This window comes from Toxotes jaculatrix, chromosome 12 (genome assembly GCF_017976425.1).
Source record: "Toxotes jaculatrix isolate fToxJac2 chromosome 12, fToxJac2.pri, whole genome shotgun sequence".
NCBI lineage: Eukaryota > Metazoa > Chordata > Actinopteri > Toxotidae > Toxotes > Toxotes jaculatrix.
Window position 1 is genome coordinate 21,814,215 of NC_054405.1, and position 21,028 is coordinate 21,835,242.

A 21,028-nucleotide genomic window follows, 5' to 3' on the forward strand; every position below is an offset into this window, starting at 1 on the left:
TCAGTCTTGTTTGTGTTTGTGCGTTCCCTCGATATCTTTCTTACTGGATGATTTAGACCATCAGTGATGTAATCTGGAACCAAATGACTCTATCCTCTGCATCTTGTTGGTGAGCCCTGACTAAAAGAATAAATAATAAGTACTGCAATGATTTACCTCCTTTGCAAATATCTGCTTTGCACCAGTGGTTTCCACCACAAAGCTGCAGTGTCAAAACTATGACTCGTTCCGTCTCTGTGCGGCTTCCTGTAAAGATAGGTCGTCCTGTTCCCTGTCTCACAGTCTCTGCCCCACTCTTTAACCTCAGCTGACAGTCTACTGTTCTTGTCTTTGCTGAATGTCTCAATAGAATCAGCCTGATTGATCGTAATGAGTTTGGGGAGCTCAAACATGGTTGGAACCGCACTGGGAACGGCCTTCTCTCTCCTCCTCTGTGCCTCTATTATACAAGGTAATCCTGGACCACATATGCTGTTGCTCATATAATATAGCAGCAAAGATGGGTTATTCACCATGGGTTTGAAATGTGTATTGGCTTCTGGTGTGACAAGCTGCTTCAGTATAATGATATGATTTTATCTGTCTGCATCCCAATGGATTTCAGTCTGTATTATCAGCTTCAAAGTGTAAGTGATTTTGTCTCCTCACTTTTCTTGCCTCCCATAATAGGGCAACGAGATCTTGAGATGACCAGTAATGGAATGATGGAAGGAGTGGTGGGTCAGAACATTACCATACGCTGTTCTGTAAAAAGTCGTCCTGAGCTCAAGATTGTCAATATTGAATGGAGTGTGAAAAAAAATGAATACACGAAGCTGGCTCTGTACAGCCAGGGTCACGGAAGCCATCTGTTTTTGACCAATGTCAGCATGCAGATTGAGAGCGATGGTGAAGACAACATAACGGGCTCCTCTTTACATCTTTCTGAGGTGAAGAAATGGGACAGTGGCATCTATATTTGTGATATTGCAACTTTTCCTTTTGGCTCCATCAGGAGGGAGACAGAGCTAAAGATCAAAGGTAAGACGAAGGCATGCAAAGTCACACCAACATGCCTCAACCAGACTCTGCAGGATTTAATATTTGGACAGACATGTACAGCAACTTTCTGTCTTATTGTCCATTGCATATATTTCATGTTACTCCTGATTGCATCAGAGCATTGCTCCTCTGCCAATCTCGACAGTTATTTACCTCTGAGCAAATGTGATAATTGCAAGAACACATCTAAGACCTTTGTTTGCCACGAGACATTTATTTTCACCCCTCTGTCTGGCCTATTTTTTTTCCCTTATCGGTCATGTACTTGTACCCTTACCTTATTACCAGCTGTAAGTGAACTGAAGGGATGTGATGATCACAATAGAGGCAGAAGGCAATTACAGAAAATGTTGTTTATGTATATTGCATCTTAAACCACAGACGTTTCACCTTCTGTAGTCATTTGTTGGATTTATTTTACAGCTAAGGTTTAACATAAGCATTGTGGTGTTGACAAGAATTCTTATTAATCTCACATTGTCTCTCTGTTAGATATTAAATTAATGTGTGACGCTGACAGCGCTGTTGAAGTCCATACTGGAGAAAACGTGACGATTCACTGCCGAGCCTCCCCTAATGCACAGTACAGGTGGACCAAGGTAACAGAAATCAGATCAACAGTAAATCAGCCTCTTTCTGCCAGTCCAGTTCTTTTCACTTCAGTTATTTAAGTCATTTATTCAGTTACACATTCAAAGAACACCAAGATTATTTGATTACCTCTAGCATCAAAAACTGCATTACAAAAACACCTTTTCAATATGATAGGTATTTATGTGCAACATAATCTTGTTTTGCCCCAGAACGAGAAGTTGGTGTCAGAGAATGAATTTCTAGAGCTCCGGTGCGTGTCAGAGGCTCACACAGGGGTTTATACGCTGACTGTCAACACAGGAAACGAAAGTCTGCACAAAACGTTTACCATCCGAGTGCTAGCAGCAACCACAAGCTTGAGGACTGGTGAGCTTCTCCATTTCTTTGCCACTATTTCTCTCTTTGTATCATACTCAATTTCAGCATTTCCTCAGGGTTGGATTAACAATCTAGCAGAGGGCCCAAGAGACTAAATGACTTAATAAACTGCACTGGACCAGCGAGCTCATACTTGACTTTTGTTATTATACTGTAGCTCACTCAATTTTAATTTTTAATTAGCTGAAAGGAAAGAGGGAGATTCAAGGGATTTTGAATCTGCCAGCTATGTTATGAGAAAGCACCAGCAACTGTGAAGAAAATGAAAACTACAAAACTAAAAAATAAATAAATAAAAAACTCAGTTATGTGCTGCAAATCAAATGCCCCATGGGAGTACAGTGAACACTGAACCAAGCTGAGCTAAACAGTGTTCACTGTTTCAAATCACAAAACAACCAAACTGCATGTTGCTTGTCCCCACTGCTGATATAGCTTGGTAAAGTGCTGTGAGTGGCATGTGCTTGAGTAGGAAAATAATCCCCGGCTGTCTGCTTTCTCATCCTGTACACGTTTCTCATGAGACTTTGAATATGTAACAAAAGAACACACAAGCCACACAGACGTCACCAGTCACTTCCTGCTCTTCCTTTCTATCCTCTCTCTCAAACCACAAGAACAAACCTCGCAAGCAGAGTCTCAACAACTTCTCTGAATTATGACATGGGGTGAGAGCACAATCTGTTGGACAAATTGGAGTAGTACAGCCCTAATGAAGGTTTGAAAAATACTGAGCTAAGCTACCTGAAACAGACAGAGCGACCTCTTAGGTGACATTGCACTGCGGCATCGGACTGCATTTAATATGCTTGTAAATTAGCAAAGCCGTGTCTCACAGGGGATGTCAGATGAAATTAATGATGGGATTGTCCAGGGGTATGTATGGGAAGAAAATAAATAAAAGAAGAAATAAACAGAAGAAAAAAAAATAGCAGAAATACACACATAAATACAATACACATGCATCGTACTGCTGAATTTGAAATTCATGCCCACACCTTTACCCCAGGAATCTGTGCGACTTCACAGTCGAGGATTTTTAGTGAGCTCTTTGCCTTATTTTACCTATTGATTATGCACAGAGTTCTTTTAATGATGTATCACTGTGCACTGGGTATTTTTTTTAGTGCATTACTTACAGTTGCTACTCTAAATTCAACTTCCCAATGTGAAGTTCATCAAAGGTTCAGTTAGTTGAATATAGTTCAACATTTTGAGATAAAAAAAAATACAAAACACAAATTGTAAAAAGAAAAAGAAATGTTTTACAGTTGTGGTTTTACAAGAAGTTGTGACATCACAACTTCTTGTGAAATCCCAATTTTTCTTTTTGTTCAGATTGAACAAACACAATAGGACATATTAAAGACCTCCTGACTTGCTGGTATTAGGATTTTCACCTTTAGACAGAGCCCGAGAAAACGTTCGGGCCTGTGCACCAAGCTAAGCTAATCGGCTGCTGATTTCCAGCTGCATTTTTACTGTACAGATATGAGTGGCATCAATTTTCTCATTTAACTCCTGGCAAGAAAGCGATTAACTGTATTAACCGACCTTTCCTGTTTTTCTGCCTTCAGATGTCACTACAGTGTCACCACAGGCGAATGTAACTGGAGAGGGTTTGCTGGAGCCATCAGACAGGAGTCTCACCAGTCTGACCACTGGGCTTTCAACCACCGACACCACTGTAACTGTGACCATGAGTATGGGTACCAGTGTGACAGATGGTAATCCAAGCCCCGGCAATGCTACGGTCACAGCTGGAGAGCATATAACCTCTTCAACAAATTATACACACGTCAATGTCACAGAATCCCCTGCCACACACACTGGCCCCTATCACTTGCTCAACTCGACTACATTAAGTTATGATAGTACGGTGCTCACATCAACACAGGAAATGACCAGTGATGAAATGGGGAACACGTCCATGCAACATACAGTGCATCCAGCGGACATTTTCTCAATCAGGCAAGAGGAGTCCAGCACCGTGGGAAACCTTACAGAGGGTCGTGGTGCAACCCAAACATCGATGAATGGAAAAGTAGGAAAAGGTAATAATTTGCTTCCTTTTTCAAGGACAGAGTCTGTGACCACCATCTGTTGGATACTCCAAAAAGTAATGGTAGAATTTAACGAAAAAAAAAAAACTCTTTATGACTCTTTATATAACCAACAATAGGTTATGTTTTACTATTCTGTCTCTAGCTGCATCTGCATTCCTGAAATTGGCTTTTTACTGATGCTCTCAGATGGTTTGGGGCATATCATTTGCTCTGGGGACTGCTAACAGCGCAGCTATGTTTATGGCTACGAAGGTGAGGCAAACAGCTTCAGGGCTGTAAACAACAGAAACTGTTTAAAAGCAGCAGATGACTATAAACAACATAACTAAATGGTCTCAATTGGCAAGGCCACAAAAAAAAATCAGAGTACATGAGTATTAGCCACAGTTTATTTGCCTTCACCATTTGCATCGTCATGACATGTGGGGGCTTTACAGATTCCAGTTTTCTTAGCCTCAGGCCAGATTCCTTTTCGAGATAGAAAACTCATTAAAAGGAGTGTCAGCTTCTGGGGCTGGTGTGCAACCGGCTAAGGGGGAGAACGGCAAGACACACTTTTCTGCCTCAAGGCAAAAAGTTTCACATTGTAGCTTTACATTTTTTATCGATATTAGTTGGAGTCTGCTGGGTTTCACCAGAGCAAGCTGATCAATATCTTAGAAGCACATCTGTAGCTGATGCTGTCCTCCAAAATGACACTTTTCCTCTCCCTGAATCTGCTTAGATACCGAACAGAGTCATCTGGTGGTGTTAATCATCCTTCCAATACTGGTATTGATCGCTGTGGCTGGCTTTCTCTACAGGAGACACCTTATAAAACAGAGGTAAAAGTCTTGCTTGCAGGTATTCAGGGTGATGCACTGGGTGACCAAGAAAAATATTGATGTCTGTCTTATTTTCCGATAGGTGCACATGACCTATGACATATCCGTGCTTCCTGGATACAGCACAACTTTTTTGCAATGCTGTTAGTCAATACTTGTGCTTTAACCCTCTCTCTCTCTAGGATGAATCTACCACCTCCGTTCAAGCCCCCTCATCCTCCAGTCAAGTATGCACCTGTAAGATACCGTGAGATTTCAACACAGCCTTTCCCCACTGCAAGGTGTAACTCGATAACAGACTGTAAAGATACGAAACAAACATTTATCAAAATGTAATTCCTAATGACGGTTGGAACACAGTGTTAGCCGCGTCCTGTCTTGGTTACGCGCAGATTTACAAGCTATACTACAAGCAAATGTGGGTCATGTGTATATCTTGGGTGGTGTTGGTGCTGTGCTATAGTAAATAAAACATTTTTATGGTTTGTTTTCAGAAATTAAGTATTTTCATTTTCTAAAAACAAATATTTTCAGTCTTTTTCTTTTTTTGTATTAAATGTATTAAAATTAACCATAAAGTTTTTAACACTTGAAAATAAAAACTGGTTTGATTTGACTCTGAACTGAGCTGCTTGTGTTACTTTATCTTTTGCTGGAATATTATAGTTTATTTCTTTCTAATGCAGTCATTTGAATTTGAAGGCCCAGTTAATCCATGATATAGTAGTAAACAAGCATTTTATTTGCACAGAAACAAATCAAAAACTACACAGCTGATTTCCTCTCAATGTCTATTAAAGATCTGCCGCCTATGCTGTAAAGCTGTAGGACTTCCTGCCAGCGACTTCCTTTAAAATACCAGTTCAGTGCCGATATTGCGTGTTGACTAAAGGCTTTATATCAAAGGCCACTGCTGTCCACAGGTACCACAAAGTGAAATTTGAGTTTACAAAGATGGGGCTGAAACCACAAACCACACGGGCTAAACAGATAAGAAATATAACAACCACTGGATGCCAATACGCACACACACAGGAGGGTGTTAGAAATGTTAGCAATACAGCTTTTTGTATTTTTTGAGCATTTACTGCTTTTTTTTTTTTTTCTGTGTGGTGATAATTTCTCTGATAATTTACTTTGAAAATTTAATTTGCATACAAAATTAAGCAGGATCTGCCCAGTTTCTCAGTACAGTAACATTTTCACACACACTGCACTCACATTCATACATGCTAGTGAATTTAGCTCTACTAAGAAACCTTTCACAACAGCACTTTCTTCTGATTTTCCAACCACAGCAGCAAACCCACAATGTACTGCGTGTATGCAAGATTTCAATTCTTGATATACATACAGCAATTATGCACACAGACAGTTCATATAAAGGTCTATTGTATATTGTATATCCAAACCAAATATACACGTGCTATTATTATTCATGGCACTGTGAGGACTTGCCAGACACCTGGAAACTGAAAAGTCAGTCACGACAAGTTTAACTGTGTACTTTAGGTTCAGAATCAGGCTCATTCAGTAAGGGCTAGGAAGTTTTTTATTCAACTGGCAAATAAACTAAAAGAAAGGTTGATGTCTCATGAAGGTGTAATACTTCTTCTCTGTGCTGACATTTCAAAATCTACAAATGTTTACAAACCATTATCGTATTTAAAAAGCAATGTAATGACCCATTTGTAATTGTTGTGTATCGCACAACGGTCTGACACTGGGTGCGTCACAATGAGGTTACATAGTTTCCTGTTTGTAACTGAAGAGCAGCCAGTTTTCAAAGTGCTCTGATAAGACAGAGTTAACTATGGCAAGGTAAAAATAGACTACAGTGTAGCATACATTACTGACTGAACTCAGTGATGTCCCGTAGCCTGAGAGCAGTCGTTTCAGAAAGACAACCTGTTTTGTTCAAGACGGCTGGAATATGTCAAAAGGTAGGATCAGAGCAACTTTTACAACTTCTAAAATTTTATTTAGATCTTAAAACTTGTATCAAATATTTTTACATTGTACATATGTGTGTAAATATTGTATGTATCCCTGAGTATAATTCCACAAACTGTCGCTTTTGTGACGAAAACAGAAAAAGTTCAATCTTTTCTACAGTACGTCACAAATATGGCAGAACAAAAGGTGTTTGTAAAGACTGGAGTATTACAACAAATAATACAATGAGCTGATCATAACTTGATTATACCATAACTTTTTTATGTTTTCAGTGACATAGTCCTCAGTTTTCTGTAGTTTAATATCCACACAGAACCTTGTTTCATTTTTGCAACAAGACGTACGTTCATCATGTGCAGCACGCTTGATTTCCAAAACCCTTCTTGCACTTTTCAACCAAATTATTTATTTCACTTACATAGGAATTATGATACATTTACAATACATCTGAGGATACAGGAAGAAGAATAAAATTGAAGAGTTAAATTTGTCAGTATTATTTTGCTGGGACCAGTACCGTACGGCCTCAACTATTATAAAGAAAATAATGGTTCTGTAGAGGCTAAATGTTTTTTTTTTTAATCACAGATGTTCTCTTTGTAGTAGCACAAGGCAGATATACTTGTAGTATATGCTAATAATTTTAGATTGAGCACATTATTTATTTTACTTACACAGATAACATTTATTACCATTACATTTTTAATGGTGCAGTGTTCTCTGTTATTCCTCCAGTTTTTCATCTCAAAAGGTCAGGCACTGGAATAACCTACAATTGCTGACATAACTAACTGGATGTTTTAGTTTTTTGTCAGAAGTGATGACGCATTTTAAAAATGTTCATAATCTTTTCTGATTGTTATTGAGATGTACAGAGGGAAATTCCAGACTGACAAAAGAAGATAAAAGTTCAAAGACTGAAATTCTGATTCCCACAGACAGATGTTTAAAGGTTTGGCATGTTAATAGTCAGATTGTGTTTGTCTTTTAGAGTGTTTCTTTGAACTGGCTGGTCTGGTGCTGTTATTTCTGGCCTTGTTGATCTCTGTGTCTTTCAATATCATCTTATGCATCAGACGAAGAGCCTGTTTGTGCAGAGGTAGGATTATAAATCAGTTTATTTTGGCATATTGTTTGTTTTTTTTAAGTATTCACAGTTGAGTCCAAACCTCTCTAAGCTTTTACAAGGACAACAGGACATTCTATCAACAATTTAATATTTTGTGTATACAGACAAAGATGGCCGCTATTGCCCAGACATTTATGAAGGAGAAGGGTATGCTTTCATCTGCTTTTTTTTTAATCAGTATAAAACGTGTACATGCCAGCCCATTATTATTCACTCCAATACAGTTTAATTTGTAAAAAGTAATATAAGTTTTCCAACATTTAAATTTTCTTTCTTATCTATAAATAATATCTTACTGTAGATATAAACTGTGAAATTGTTCCTCCATATCTTGTTGAAGCCCATCACAGGATGAAGGCCATTACTTTCACGACCTCAATCATCATGAGCAGCAGGAAAATCCCCACAACCATCATGAGCAACAGGAAAATCCAATCTATGGCAACATCAGCACAGACAGAGAAGGTGAGCATAAGCCTGCCTTCTGTGACATTTATTTAAAACATTAGTCTACCACAAAAATTATTTTTGTATATCCTGTAAATGTTCTTTGTCTATACAAATACAATTTATATTAAGATGAACTTTATTAATCCCAGAAGAGGAAGTTTGCAGCAGCTGGTCAGAGACAAGCGCAGTTAAAAGAGAGACATATTTAGATCATCAGTGTATCAGTGTATTTTTGTGAGGTGTAATATTGCACAGTTTATTGCATTGCATATATGTCAAAAAATGGTGAAAAAAGTTTCATGTATTATAAGAAATATTACACATATTTACCTTTGCATATTTTTCCTTTTCGTATTTTATTTATCTTTATGATGTATTATAATAAATTTAATGTAATGTAATTTTCGTGTTCTTGGTTAGCAGAATGTAAATGGTTAAATTATGTGTTTTATTTGGTTGGGTTCTGTAGAGGTTTGCTACGAGATGATGACCAGGCAACACACAAGAGAGCGCTTGACGGTAACTGCTATACTTTCATTACTGTATTTCAATTTCTCTGCATTTTTCTGTCCATGGATGTAGTTCTTACAAAATTTCCACATAGTTTTCATGACTAGTTATGTTGTCACATACTGTAATACATGTATGTTATTTTGTCTAGCATTCATCTGCATGTATAGGGACTGACAGTGTTATGGCAGAGTGGAAATTATCATGCACCTTGCTTCTGTGCTCTTTGGTGCAAGGCTATTTCTGCACCTGCTCAGTGTTCTTAATTTCTACTGATTACACTTGATTTGCACGTGTTTTTCCCTGGATGATTTATCATAAACCTCACTGTTTAGGCTTTGCATTTCCAATTCCGAGGATGAAATGCATTGAATATAATATGCACTTGAAGTTAACGAGCAAAAGTGGGTTTGCAAATTGTTTCCAATCTATAATCATTTTCTAAGCCAGTTGCTTGAACATATTTGGTAAATGCTGGTATTTTAGTGTATATCTTGTGTTCTGTTCTCTATGATGGCATGCATAGACATTAAGTCATGCTGACAGATCTGCTTTCACAACGGAAAGCACTTCATACCATAGTTGCATTGTGGTCAATGTAACTGTGAACCAATGAACACGATGAAGCACAAAATGTTCTAAAAATAAACAAGGCTTAAAGAAATGCTTGAGAAGCTACAGCCACAAGATCCCACCAATAAAGAATATCACATTTAAACTGGTGCATAGCGCTGCAAAATATTGTATTTTAACAACCTTCTTTGTCTCCGTCTGAAACCAGCCTTTAGATCTTGACCTGAATTATGCCTCACTGGATCTGAAGTTAGCACAAAAACGCAAGAGGAAGCATCGCCATCAGCAAGACCAGAGTCAGGCGCGAAACAACCGACAGGATCAGCTGCCAGTTCAACTCACACCCCCGAGAAATGCTCTCTTGGACGTGGAGGGAGACATGGATGCTCACCTTCCTTCCAGAGACACCATCACCATGGTCTCACACAGTAGCATCTACCTGAACAGTCAACAGATAGCCCAAGAGACGGAGGAGATGGAGAGAGAAAGGAGCATAAATACGGAGAGGGAGAATGCGGGATGGGAAGGATTAAGAGGGCAGGAGGATGGGGGAACTAGAGAATGGAAAGGAGAGCAAGAGAGCGATGAAAGAGACGACAGACAAGGTGCCGGTAATGGGACTGTATGTACACAGCTTTCAAAGGTAGAGGCTACTCAGAGCAGCACAGATCATTTCATCAGCAGCTTTACCCATGACCAACAAGATTAGACAAAGATCATATTAAGACTTATTGTTTCAAACTGTACAAAGCTTAATTCTATGCCAGCTGGAAAACCCAATAAAGGCTATAATCTATTACTGTGTCTACACGTATAAAAACTGTCATCTTCAAAAATCAGTGAGCTTCACACAGTTGAGCAATTTCCTCTTTGATGTAAACAAGCTAGCTCTTGAGCTCTCCACACTGAGCATCTGGGGAACAAAAGTGTACCTTTCTGTGCAGAGGATGTAATAACTGTAGCGGACATAAAGAGCAGAGGAAATGGTGTGTGTGACATTTAGAGGTCAAGGGCCAGGTGGAAAATTGTCACTTTCTTGCGAAAGACAGGGAAAAAATCTAATCATCATAGAAGATAGAATCATCACAGAAGGAAGATCTTTCACTGGTTTGATGTCTCACAGTAATATGTCAACTGATGTCTCACAGTAAGGTGTGAAGGAAAAAAAAATCTTAGATTTGTTTTCCATGCTGTAGCAAAGCCTGTTTTCTTCAGTGAGTGTGCTTGCCTAAGCACAGGTGAACCTGCTTCTCAGTCATGGTATGACTCAAGGTGAAATGAATATTAACATTTAAATGAAAGGAGAAAAAGTAAAAAGGGGAAAATTACTATATCATTAATGTAACTTTATTTTTCACGTGGGCATATTGTAATGTACATGTCACCCACAGAAGATTTTCCACATCAAACCCGTGATAATGGTCATTACCTTGAAAATCTGTACCACTTAAGAGCTAATGCGCCATCTGCTGAAATGATTATGTCCACCTCTGTAGTCTGCACTTGCAGAGGATAATTTACTGCCCTGCTGTCTGCTGAGGGAGCTCAGCTCTGAAGTGGACTCAGCAGTCAGAGGCCTGCAGCACACTAACTGTTTGTTGACAGTTTTTCAATAGCTGACCATGGCCTACATCCTCTCTATGGATTCATTTTTGGCCTCAGGAGTTTTGCATCGAAGTGTTGCAGACTTACAGGGAAGCCACACAAAAAGTCACACACAAACAACAGGGTACTATTAGTAACTGTCAATGCTTGCTTGTGCAATCAATACGGGTATTGATTGTATACAGTCTGTCTCTACATGACATGACATTTTACACTGTATGCTTTTCAGCTAGACTGAAAAGGATATTTCTTTGGCTGCTTTCAGTGACATCATAAAAGGGACACTTTTTATACATGCGGGTCAAACAGCACTGAAGCTTTTATGGTTTCTTCCAATGGCAGATGGTGGAAGTGATGAAAGGCAAAAGGAAAATCTGTTCAGTTCCTCTTTCATCCCCCTCACAACATTCACTGGTCTCACAAACACTGGTCTCCTCCTCTGTGGCTGTTCAACTCGTCTGAGTGAGCAAGGCTGCTCACTGCTGGTACTGCAGTGGTGCTGCTGTTTCTCCAAGATCTGATCTTTAACTGATTTTTGTTTGACATGTGCACACATGAGTAAGGGAACTCAGACACCAGTACAAGGTCACAAGTTTGGTATCCAGTTATCAACCTAACCCCCTTCCTAACTTCACTTTCACATCAGACAATAAAACACGTATTTTGCTCAAGGTAAAGTTTTCACCAACACCACAGCCCCTAGCCACCACGCAAATACACACTTTAAAAATTCAGACCAGACATGCCATACAAATGTCAAACATGCCCTCTCTTTGACATGAAGGATGTGAAGGCACTCTTTAACTGGACTCATCTAACTGGACTATGTCAGAGTTCTTACCTCAGTATTGGCCTTTTTCCCACCTGCTGTTCCTGTAGCGCCCCCAGCCGTCCGAGGAGAGGTGATCTCTCTTTGAATTGCCTTTCCCAAATGTTCTTCCCATTTTCCTACTGGCCTCAGGACTTTGGCGAGTTTTTCCTTGTCTCCTTAGAGAGCCTGGGCTGGATGAGGAGCTGCTGCTGCTGATACATGCCTGTAGAACCAAATTAGCCATTATGTAAGGATATTATCCCGTTTACACCATGGTCACTAGCCAACCAAATGCCATATACACTCCATCATTAAAAGATCACCCACACCCTTCAGCCAAAGAGTTTCCAAAGGCCTCCGTTAAGGTCAAAGGGACATATGCAAAAACAGTATTGACAGCAATGATACTGAAAAACTGTCACACTGTGATTATAAGTGGATGGTTTGTAAGTAAAAGTCATGTGGAGTATGTAATAACAGTCATCCAACATTTTAGATTTGATTGAAAATAATTTCTTCTTTCATTACAAAAAACATCTTGCTTTAAAATAACTATAATTATTCTAGGAAGAAGAAGCAGTAACTTCATTTACACAATAACTCTCAAAGCAAAGTTAAAAGGTGCTTTACTTGGGGAAATCAAGATTAAAACTGGATTTCATGTCTAAATAAGATCAGGAAATCAAAAGTATAAAGAGCATTACAATTGCACCAGATTAAAAAAAGAGTGAACTTCTTATGAAGTACATAAAAAGTTATGGGATAACAAATAAAATGTTTTTCAAGATGTTTTGAATATTTTTGGCCCATGGAAACCCCCAGAAGTTTAGTCCAGCTCTGAGGATTTGGAAACAACCAGAGGAGACCTGCCTCTGAGACTGCGCTGTGTTGGGGAGCAGCAAGCCTGTGCCTGCCTGTGAAGTGCTTTTCAACATTATCAGAAAACTCCTAAAATCGATCGGCTGTAAAACCGACGGCAGAGGTAAGATAGAGGTGATGTGTTCTTGTCTCTTTGAATTTGCTTAAGACCAAGCAGCTCCAGCTGAAGGAGTGAGCTTGTTTTGATTTATTTATTTTTTTTATTTTATTTTTTATCCTTAAGGGATAGGTTCACACACTTTAAAAGTCCTTTGGTTGTGTGTCTCTATAAGATTTTTGCCACCTGCTTCACGGATTTTAAGTTTTAAACTTGCTAGTCGCTAGCGGACTCGCTGCTAGCATAGCCCCCATAGCCCCTCAGGTTTTTAGCGTGTGGGCTAGCTAGCCAACGGACGCCGCAGACTTGGCGGCGTTACTCTACTTGCTAACAACCGGAACCTGTTGGACAGACGCCACTGCAGAGCTAATCCACTCCCCATATCTTCCCTAGACAACTTAATCCAAACATGCCACAACTCACCTCTCCGTCCGGGTTAAGTGTCTCCGCTTAACCCAGACAATCGCCGAGACGAACGACCACACGCTCCCTTCACCTGCATCAGTCCCACTACAGTGTTTTCATCTCCGGCCCGACTCCCACCTGTGGCCGGGGAATAGGGCGGTTGAGCGGGCTGCTCAGCCTCAGCACCTGGGTCTCCTCTGTCTGTAACTCCCAGAGTTTAGGCTTCATTGACAGTTTTAATGTTTGTTTGTTTGTTTGTTTTTTTGTTTGTTTTTTATTTTTGGGGGGAGGAGGAGGTACCTGCCCCGTCTACCACTGCCCGCCACTTTTCAACCTGCCAACCTGCACCAGGTTACAGGTCCGTCAGAGATTGATGTCCCCCAGGCCATAGCCACTATTCCCTCAGTTCCACCTCGACACCACTCTTCTGAGTGGATAGTAACACTACTGGAATTTGGTATTTAAAACACCTTAATTCTGAAAGATAATTAATTGATTTGTCTAACTCATACTGCTGATCCTCATACTAACTTTATATTAACTTCGGAACATATTTTTGTACAGACTGTGGATTTTGTATGTCATTAAAACTTGTTTTCACTAGATGTGAAAAAACGTGTTTTGCATGGTCCCGAAATGGATCGCTGTGACTTTAAGGGTCTACATCATCTCCAACCACTAATGACGGAGGACTCAGAATCGCTTAGCAACCAGATCCATATAAACAAACAAAAACCACTGAGTTTCACATCATGGTCATTTGAAGATGCTATATTTTCTCATACAAGTCAAGCTGATAGTAATGTTCAGGTATTCTTGATATTTATTTCTAGCTAATTGTTTTCATGTTGTCATTCTTCCTGCGATGGCTGAAATCGTGATGTGTGAGCCGTTTGCGCTCTACAATCTCCTGAACCAGTGCAGGTGTGTGCCAAGGCTGGCAGAGATCAACTACCTCTGTTTGATTGGTAGGACACTGGATTTACCTCAGCTAATTATCACAAGTTATCAACACTGGGGCATGTGTGACCATTTAATATGAGTTTGGTTTGCTTAATTGCTGGTCTTTAAATGAATTTAATTGTGTACTGCTTGTCTCTTTTTTTAGATGCTCGTGAATCCCAAGATTACAACACGAGTCACGTCATAACAGCTAAAAATGCCACAGTGGTAAATATATCATTGTATCCACAGTTTTGTGATTCATGTCTTTGTGGCACAAAGTAAAAGAAGATATATATACAGTGGTGGAGGAAGTACTTAAGCTTCGTACTTAAGTAAAAGTACAAATATCCCGCAAAACATTTACTCAAGTGAAAGTGGAAGTACTACATCAAGAATCTTACTTAAGTACTTACTTTTAAATTTACTTTAAAGTATTTTTTTTAAGTAAAAGTACTCACGCAATGGATTGTCTCAGTGTCGGGGCTGTGCCATTTTTTTTTATATTTGTATTTTCACTAAAGTACTAAGCTTCAGTACTTCCTCTACCACTGCCTGACAATAAACTGAGTCGTCAGTAAACTGACCCGTCGGTAAACTCACCTGTAGGTAAATTCATCCGTCAGTAAACTGACCTGACGGTAAACTGACCTGTCGGTAAATTCACCTGTCGGTAAACTGACCCGTTAGGTGTTCAGTTCACGACCAGTTCTGGACATTTACACATGGATGTCAATATGCAGTTCAACATTTGAACGTCGGACTAGGTAACTTTTTTGGACGTCACGTGGACGTCTAAGACAGGTGCAGGAAATTGACATTATTAATGAATGTCATTTTTTAAATGACAAATATCATCATTGTTGTTGTCAATATGATTAATGAATACGATTATAGATTTGTGATTAAACATTATTTGTTAGTAATTATTTATGTATTATTTGTTTATGTTTTTATTCATATATTTATATGGAAATGCAACTTGTTGGAAATTACGCTTCAGAAAATAATTTCATGGTACATAGGAGCCTTGATTTTATAACTCTTATGATTTCAACCAGTCAACGCCACTCTGATTGGCTGAGGCAGCACGTCGTCATAAGCCAACCAGTAAACGGCACCCTGATTGGCCGAGACAACACGCCAAGCTTTTGGCGCGATTCTTCAAATTTCATCAACCGTCTCTCAGTCTCTGGTTTCATCTCTGTGGAAGCAAGTGGCCGCTCGGCTCTGTTCAGCATACATCAGGAATCACCGTTTTCCTCTAAGTTGAAAGTAAGTTGGTCATGTTTGTTCATTTTATGTTCATTTTATGTTCATTTATGTATTTATAGTGTAAGCTGTTCTAGCTTTGTTGTTTTAAACTACCTAAAACTGCTGTGGCTACAATTGACATTGCATGTCATCGTATCAGCTAATGTTAGCTAAACACTGGCCATAGTTTAAATGGAATTGGAATTACTTTTGAAAACGACTGTGCCTAAAAATATTCACGTTAACTGAAGGATTAACGTGAACGAGCATTAAGTCGCTAAGTCACTGCTCTCTAACCAGAGCTAGGCTGGTAGCTAGCCTAAGCTAAATTCGCTAAGCTAGCGAAAAGAACAAGCTGCGAACTTTATATCTAGCGGCTCCCTCACGGCGGGGATTGCTTTTTACATGCTAGCGAGGCACGAAGATATAGGCAGGTGGTGATGCATTAATCCAGTATTGGCAGTGGATGCACAGGCAACATATTTTTGCTTACAAATATGGGAACTTGGTGTACATGTGCTCTCTTTAAAGGTTAAAAGTAATATTTAAAGTTCATGAAAGTGTTAAAAAGTATAAAAATGTAAAATGTGTATTTTCCTTTGGTTCATGGAAATTGTATCAGAGTGAGTGTTCTGTACTTAGTTTTTGGAAACAGCGACAGAGTGAGCGCTCTTTCTGTTAATGTTCCAATTCGCATCTTGGCCGCTCCGCTCCGTTTCTTCAGTCAATAAGTTCGGTCAGTAACACAGAGATGGGCTCGTAAAGTTTAATGTGGTTGCACACGTTTCAGCCAGGGAACGTACAGTCTGTAAGTATTGTGTGCGTGTAGTTTTCAAAGTGGTATGTTTATTGTGTTGTTTTGTTAGCATTGTTTTGTGGAATTTGTTTGCTAGCCGCATTACATTTTGCGTAATGTCCTGTTGTTTAATGTATTTGTGTATTTATGTAGTCACCGTATTTTTGCGTAACGGTACGCGTGGTGAGAGCAGTACAGTATGACTGCAGATTTCCTTTACATATTTCTAATAATTTTTCTTTTTCTGCTTGTGCAGTTGGATTTATGAAATTTGATGACAGAGGATGAAGCAAAGGACCGCAAAGAGGTGGAGGATACACAGCAGTCTCTCAGGACTGATTATCCATTGTGGAGAATGTTGTCACAGCTTTTGTACATTGTCTTCTTTTCTGTATTTAGTATAATTGGTTCTGGTTGGATTTTACCTCAGAACACATTGTTTAGCACTTTAATTTTTATTGTTTTAAATTTCTGTTGTTGTATATGTATGTTTATTTGTTGTGATACAGACCCAAACAAGGCGGGTGGTGTAATTTATTTTATTTTTATATTTATTTATTTGAATTTTTCTATTACTGGTAGTTATTGGCTATCACTTTAATTTAGTTTTGGCAGACAATCAAAAGTAAAGCATTTGTTTGCTTCAACTGATGAACACTGAAGCAATGTCCACATGCAAGCCATGAAATTCATGTTCCTTGTTTTTACTGGTAGTTGGCAGGAAATTCAACAGAAGTCAAAAGCTTTATTAGTGACATGTTTGTGCCAGTGATTGACAAAAATAAAAATGGAAATAAATAAGTGGGGGTTGAATTGTGATTTATTGTAAACCTCTGTGTATAACTGTAGTCCCATGTGTTTCCAAAAGGTGGAGGACCCGTTTCCTGTACCAGTTAATTTTCCTGTAGCTTCGTTGGCTCCGCAGCAGGTTTAAACTGGAAATGCATCACACCTTTGTATGCGTTTCCAGTTGTCACCTGCTGCTGAGACAATCAAATGAAGCTATAGGAAAATGAACCCTTGGAACAGTGTGCCACCTTCTGAAATAGGACTACAGTCGTGCACAGAGACTAGAAGCAGTATAAAAAACGATGTCTAAAATGAGCTTAAATTTGACGTTGAAAAGACGTCCACAACGACCATATTTGGACTACAATTAGTCCTTATTCAGAGGTCCTGTGGACGTCAATACTGGACATTTGGTAGAAGTCGGAAAAAAGACGTCTTCTGGCGTCACAGTCTTCACCTTCAGGAGACCAAAATTGGACGTGTCTTTGCGCAGTGGGTTACATTCCACCACGGTATATATATATGCACTTTAAATCAGTCTATAATGTGTGGTCAGGGGATGCAAGTTTAAGAAATGGAAAGACAAGCCTTGCATAACAGCTTAGTTTCTTAGTTCCCTTATCCTTTTTTTTTTTTTGTAGGATTATTTTGTGCTTCAAATATCAAAACCTTCTGGGTGACTCTTTTCAGAATTCAGAAGGCAAATTCCTGCTGCCAGTGGCTGTGGAGGTTGACAGTATGCAGCACATTGTGGTCTACGACAGCAACACCAGCTGTTTACAGGAACAAGGTAACTGGCTATGGTGTTATACAGGAAATGTCTCATCAAAGCGGCTCTGAAGTGTGATCTGATTTTTACCAATCCACTAAACAACATAACATGGTGGACAACATAATGGTGTGTAGCTATGGACATAGTTTACTGTTTTGCTGTGTATTTTACAACATACTTTGTATTTTCCATATGTTGCCTGCACTGCTCTGGCAAAGCTAATAATTCCCAGCTGGCAATGCTCCCAATCTGAATTTCAGTCACAAATGTCCACACACTGTTAAATGATGTTCATGGCTCGGTCTCTGACTATGATTACAGGCAGAGCAGTTGAATGTGCCCAGGCCCTGGCTAAAGCTAGCCGCTATCCAGTCCACATAGTGAGAGGAGGCTTTCAGAGGTTCTCAGCTCTGTACCCTTTCTTAAGGACTGAGAAAATTATGTACACCATCATGGTAAGACACACACACCTGGCCTGGAGCTCCATAAACTCATAATTAAGTCTGTGATGGTTCACCTGAATCATCCAGATGGTACAAAGTCTGGACGAATTTGAATCTAAATCACTGGGCTGGACAAAAATCGGTGTCTGATCTCAGGTCCAGGGATTTGGATGAAACTTACGGAGTTCCACCAAAGAGACATTAATTGGATGTGTGATACTCCCCAAAAAAATCAACAAAAGCAGCAAAGATTTTCTTCTCATTATGCCTCAGACTTGTCTTGTGAACCTTTGGAGGGGACCTTAAGTAGGGAACCACTGGACTACACAGCCAAAGTACTTCAATAGCACATTGTCTCCTTGTATAAGGCAGTCCATTTCAAAAAACTACAGTGCAAGAAATTACCACAATTGTTCAATCAGCTCTGTGAAATGCTCAGCACAGCTGAACAGCACAAGCCACGCCAGGGCAGTATTTATAGTAAGGCTGTTGTACTGGATTGGAGACTGTACAGATATTCATGAGTGATACTGAAGCCACTTTCTGTAAATAAACAAATGGTACAGGTGTTAAAACTAGATGTTGACACTGGGCCACTTCACAGGACGGGGTCACAACATCAAACAAAAATTCAGGATCTGCTGACACTGAACTTTAGTGGTGCAATTTGATTCAAACTGCTGCTGATAAATACAGTTTAATATATCTCCGTGCTGTCTCAGGAGCTGGAAAACCTGAAGACGTATCCAGTGGAGATCATAGTCGGACTGCTGTACATGGGTGACCAGAAACAAGGCATGGACTCCAGTGTCCTCAGAGACCTGAAAATCAGCGCTGTCATCAGCATCTCACAGAGTGATACTCTGGAGTAAGGCAGGACTGAACATTTAAAACATCATTGGAGAAAATTCTGAATGTCATGTGTCTTTGCTGTTGAGTTTGTTTTTAATTTCTTTTGAATTCATGTAGATCTAGAACCATAAAGGGGAACCAGACCATCCTTAACATCACTGTGGCTGACTCGGTGTCATCTGATTTATATTCAAGTTTTGAACGGATTTGTAGTTTCATTGGTAAGTCACACATTTCTTCACTGGATAAGCTGTTTTTAAATCCTTACAAATATTTGCAGTCTCAGCTATAAGAGCAGGTAACTCAGTATTTTGAGACATCAAGGTTTTAGAACTTCTGAATCGTGTAATGTCTTATTTTTTGTTAGGCTTTTTGTTCACTGAAATAGTAATCCATCTTCTGCTTTCAGGGTCACACATCAACATGGGCTCTCGTGTCCTGATAGTTTCCAGGCAGGGCAGAAGCCGCTGCAGCACTCTAACCATTGCCTTTCTCATGCACCACCTCAAATACACACTGAAGGCAAGTGGAGTTAATTCTGTTCATGTAACAGTTAAAGGAGAGACAGTGTGCTGATAAGTCCGCCTTACCGCCTCTATGGGTCACCATTTAGTATGTTTCACTGTATTTTGTCTGTTCAATTTGTACAAAAGCAAGAAGTTGTGGTTTTAATGTTGGTCATGGATATATGGATCATGGAAAGACAGCATGTGAATACCAAATATAACATAACATTACATTATAATATTGGTTTGACTTTTTCAGGAGGCCTGGAATTACATGCTCAAATGTAAACCTGACATGAGACCAAACACAGGGTTTCTACAGCAGCTGTCTGACTGGGAGCTTCACACCATGGGAACAAAAGTGACTGATATCTCTGAATCTAATTTTTAACAAAGGAATGTGACTAGTTCATATTCAATAAAGATAACTGATGCATTATTATTTTTATTATTATTATTATTATTATTACAGGGATACACCATTTTAGAGTTTTCTCTTTATAATGATTTACAGTTGCCAAACATAAGGAAACAAAAAGAAACACAAATAATGTAAGTGACAGCGACTCCTAGTGCTTTCTGTAATTACACTAATATACTCATTCTTTTGTTTGGTATTAACATATGAGGTTAATTATGATTTCTTTCTTTTTTCTTATTATTATTTTCTTCTTTTTAAAAAAAGCCTTCAAGCACCATGTGGCCCTAATTGTCACTAGCTGTGCTTGAGTCCATACATGGCTCTTCCAGAGGTGCTAACAATATTGGAGATGACAGTTTGCCCTGTCTACAGAGTTGCATAATATCAGCTCTAAAAATATAGGCCACATGCCAAATGGTGAGTAACTTATTGCCCTGAAACAAACCTTGCAGGGGACATAGCACCAGCCTTGCAGAAACCGACCAAACAACATGTTATCCAAATGGTTTGTTCGGTTACAGATGACAGCCGTCAGGGCCATAGTCTGGGTTAAAACTTTGCTAATAAGGCTGGAACTATGAGAGAGAGAGAGAGAGACACTGTTGCCTAACAGACCAAACTCAGGGAACAAATGCTCTGTTTTGTGGAGCAACATCCGACGGGACTTCTGATTGGACCATGCCGTTACAAATTAACGCGTCCAATGGGCTATACGTACGCAGTTTTGTAAAGTTTAGCATCGTTAGCTATGCTAAAACCGGAATTTTTACATGGCCTTATAAATAAAAGCTAATTTAAACGTTTTAATTTGACGTGACTTATTTTAATTTCTCAAGAATATGTAACTGTTATATCTAACAGTACAGATTTTTTTTTTTTTTTTTTTTAAGGAAAATAAAATTATCTTTAAGGTCTAGTCAAGATGCTGCATGCTT

General features: G+C 39.2%; 3 protein-coding genes across 3 annotated transcripts; all 3 read left to right on the forward strand.

Moving 5' to 3' along the window:
• Window positions 1–279: 279 nt before the first annotated feature.
• Window positions 280–5,400, forward strand: si:ch1073-15f19.2 (T-cell surface protein tactile). The gene is made up of 7 exons (XM_041050971.1): window positions 280–451; window positions 670–1,020; window positions 1,534–1,640; window positions 1,845–2,001; window positions 3,591–4,067; window positions 4,804–4,903; window positions 5,086–5,400. The coding sequence occupies exons 1-7, from the start codon at window positions 370–372 to the stop codon at window positions 5,237–5,239; spliced, it is 1,428 nt and encodes a 475-aa protein (XP_040906905.1). The 5' UTR covers window positions 280–369; the 3' UTR covers window positions 5,240–5,400.
• Window positions 5,401–6,683: 1,283 nt separating this feature from the next.
• On the forward strand, window positions 6,684–10,317 carry LOC121190332. Its single transcript, XM_041050973.1, has 6 exons — window positions 6,684–6,846; window positions 7,851–7,958; window positions 8,093–8,135; window positions 8,329–8,453; window positions 8,908–8,957; window positions 9,730–10,317. Exons 1-6 carry the CDS (start codon window positions 6,837–6,839, stop codon window positions 10,228–10,230), a joined length of 837 nt encoding a protein of 278 aa, XP_040906907.1. The 5' UTR covers window positions 6,684–6,836; the 3' UTR covers window positions 10,231–10,317.
• Window positions 10,318–14,160: 3,843 nt separating this feature from the next.
• On the forward strand, window positions 14,161–20,101 carry styxl1 (serine/threonine/tyrosine interacting-like 1). The gene is made up of 8 exons (XM_041051905.1): window positions 14,161–14,286; window positions 14,427–14,488; window positions 17,790–17,889; window positions 18,193–18,326; window positions 19,037–19,182; window positions 19,284–19,387; window positions 19,576–19,688; window positions 19,932–20,101. The coding sequence occupies exons 1-8, from the start codon at window positions 14,184–14,186 to the stop codon at window positions 20,061–20,063; spliced, it is 894 nt and encodes a 297-aa protein (XP_040907839.1). The 5' UTR covers window positions 14,161–14,183; the 3' UTR covers window positions 20,064–20,101.
• Window positions 20,102–21,028: the final 927 nt, after the last annotated feature.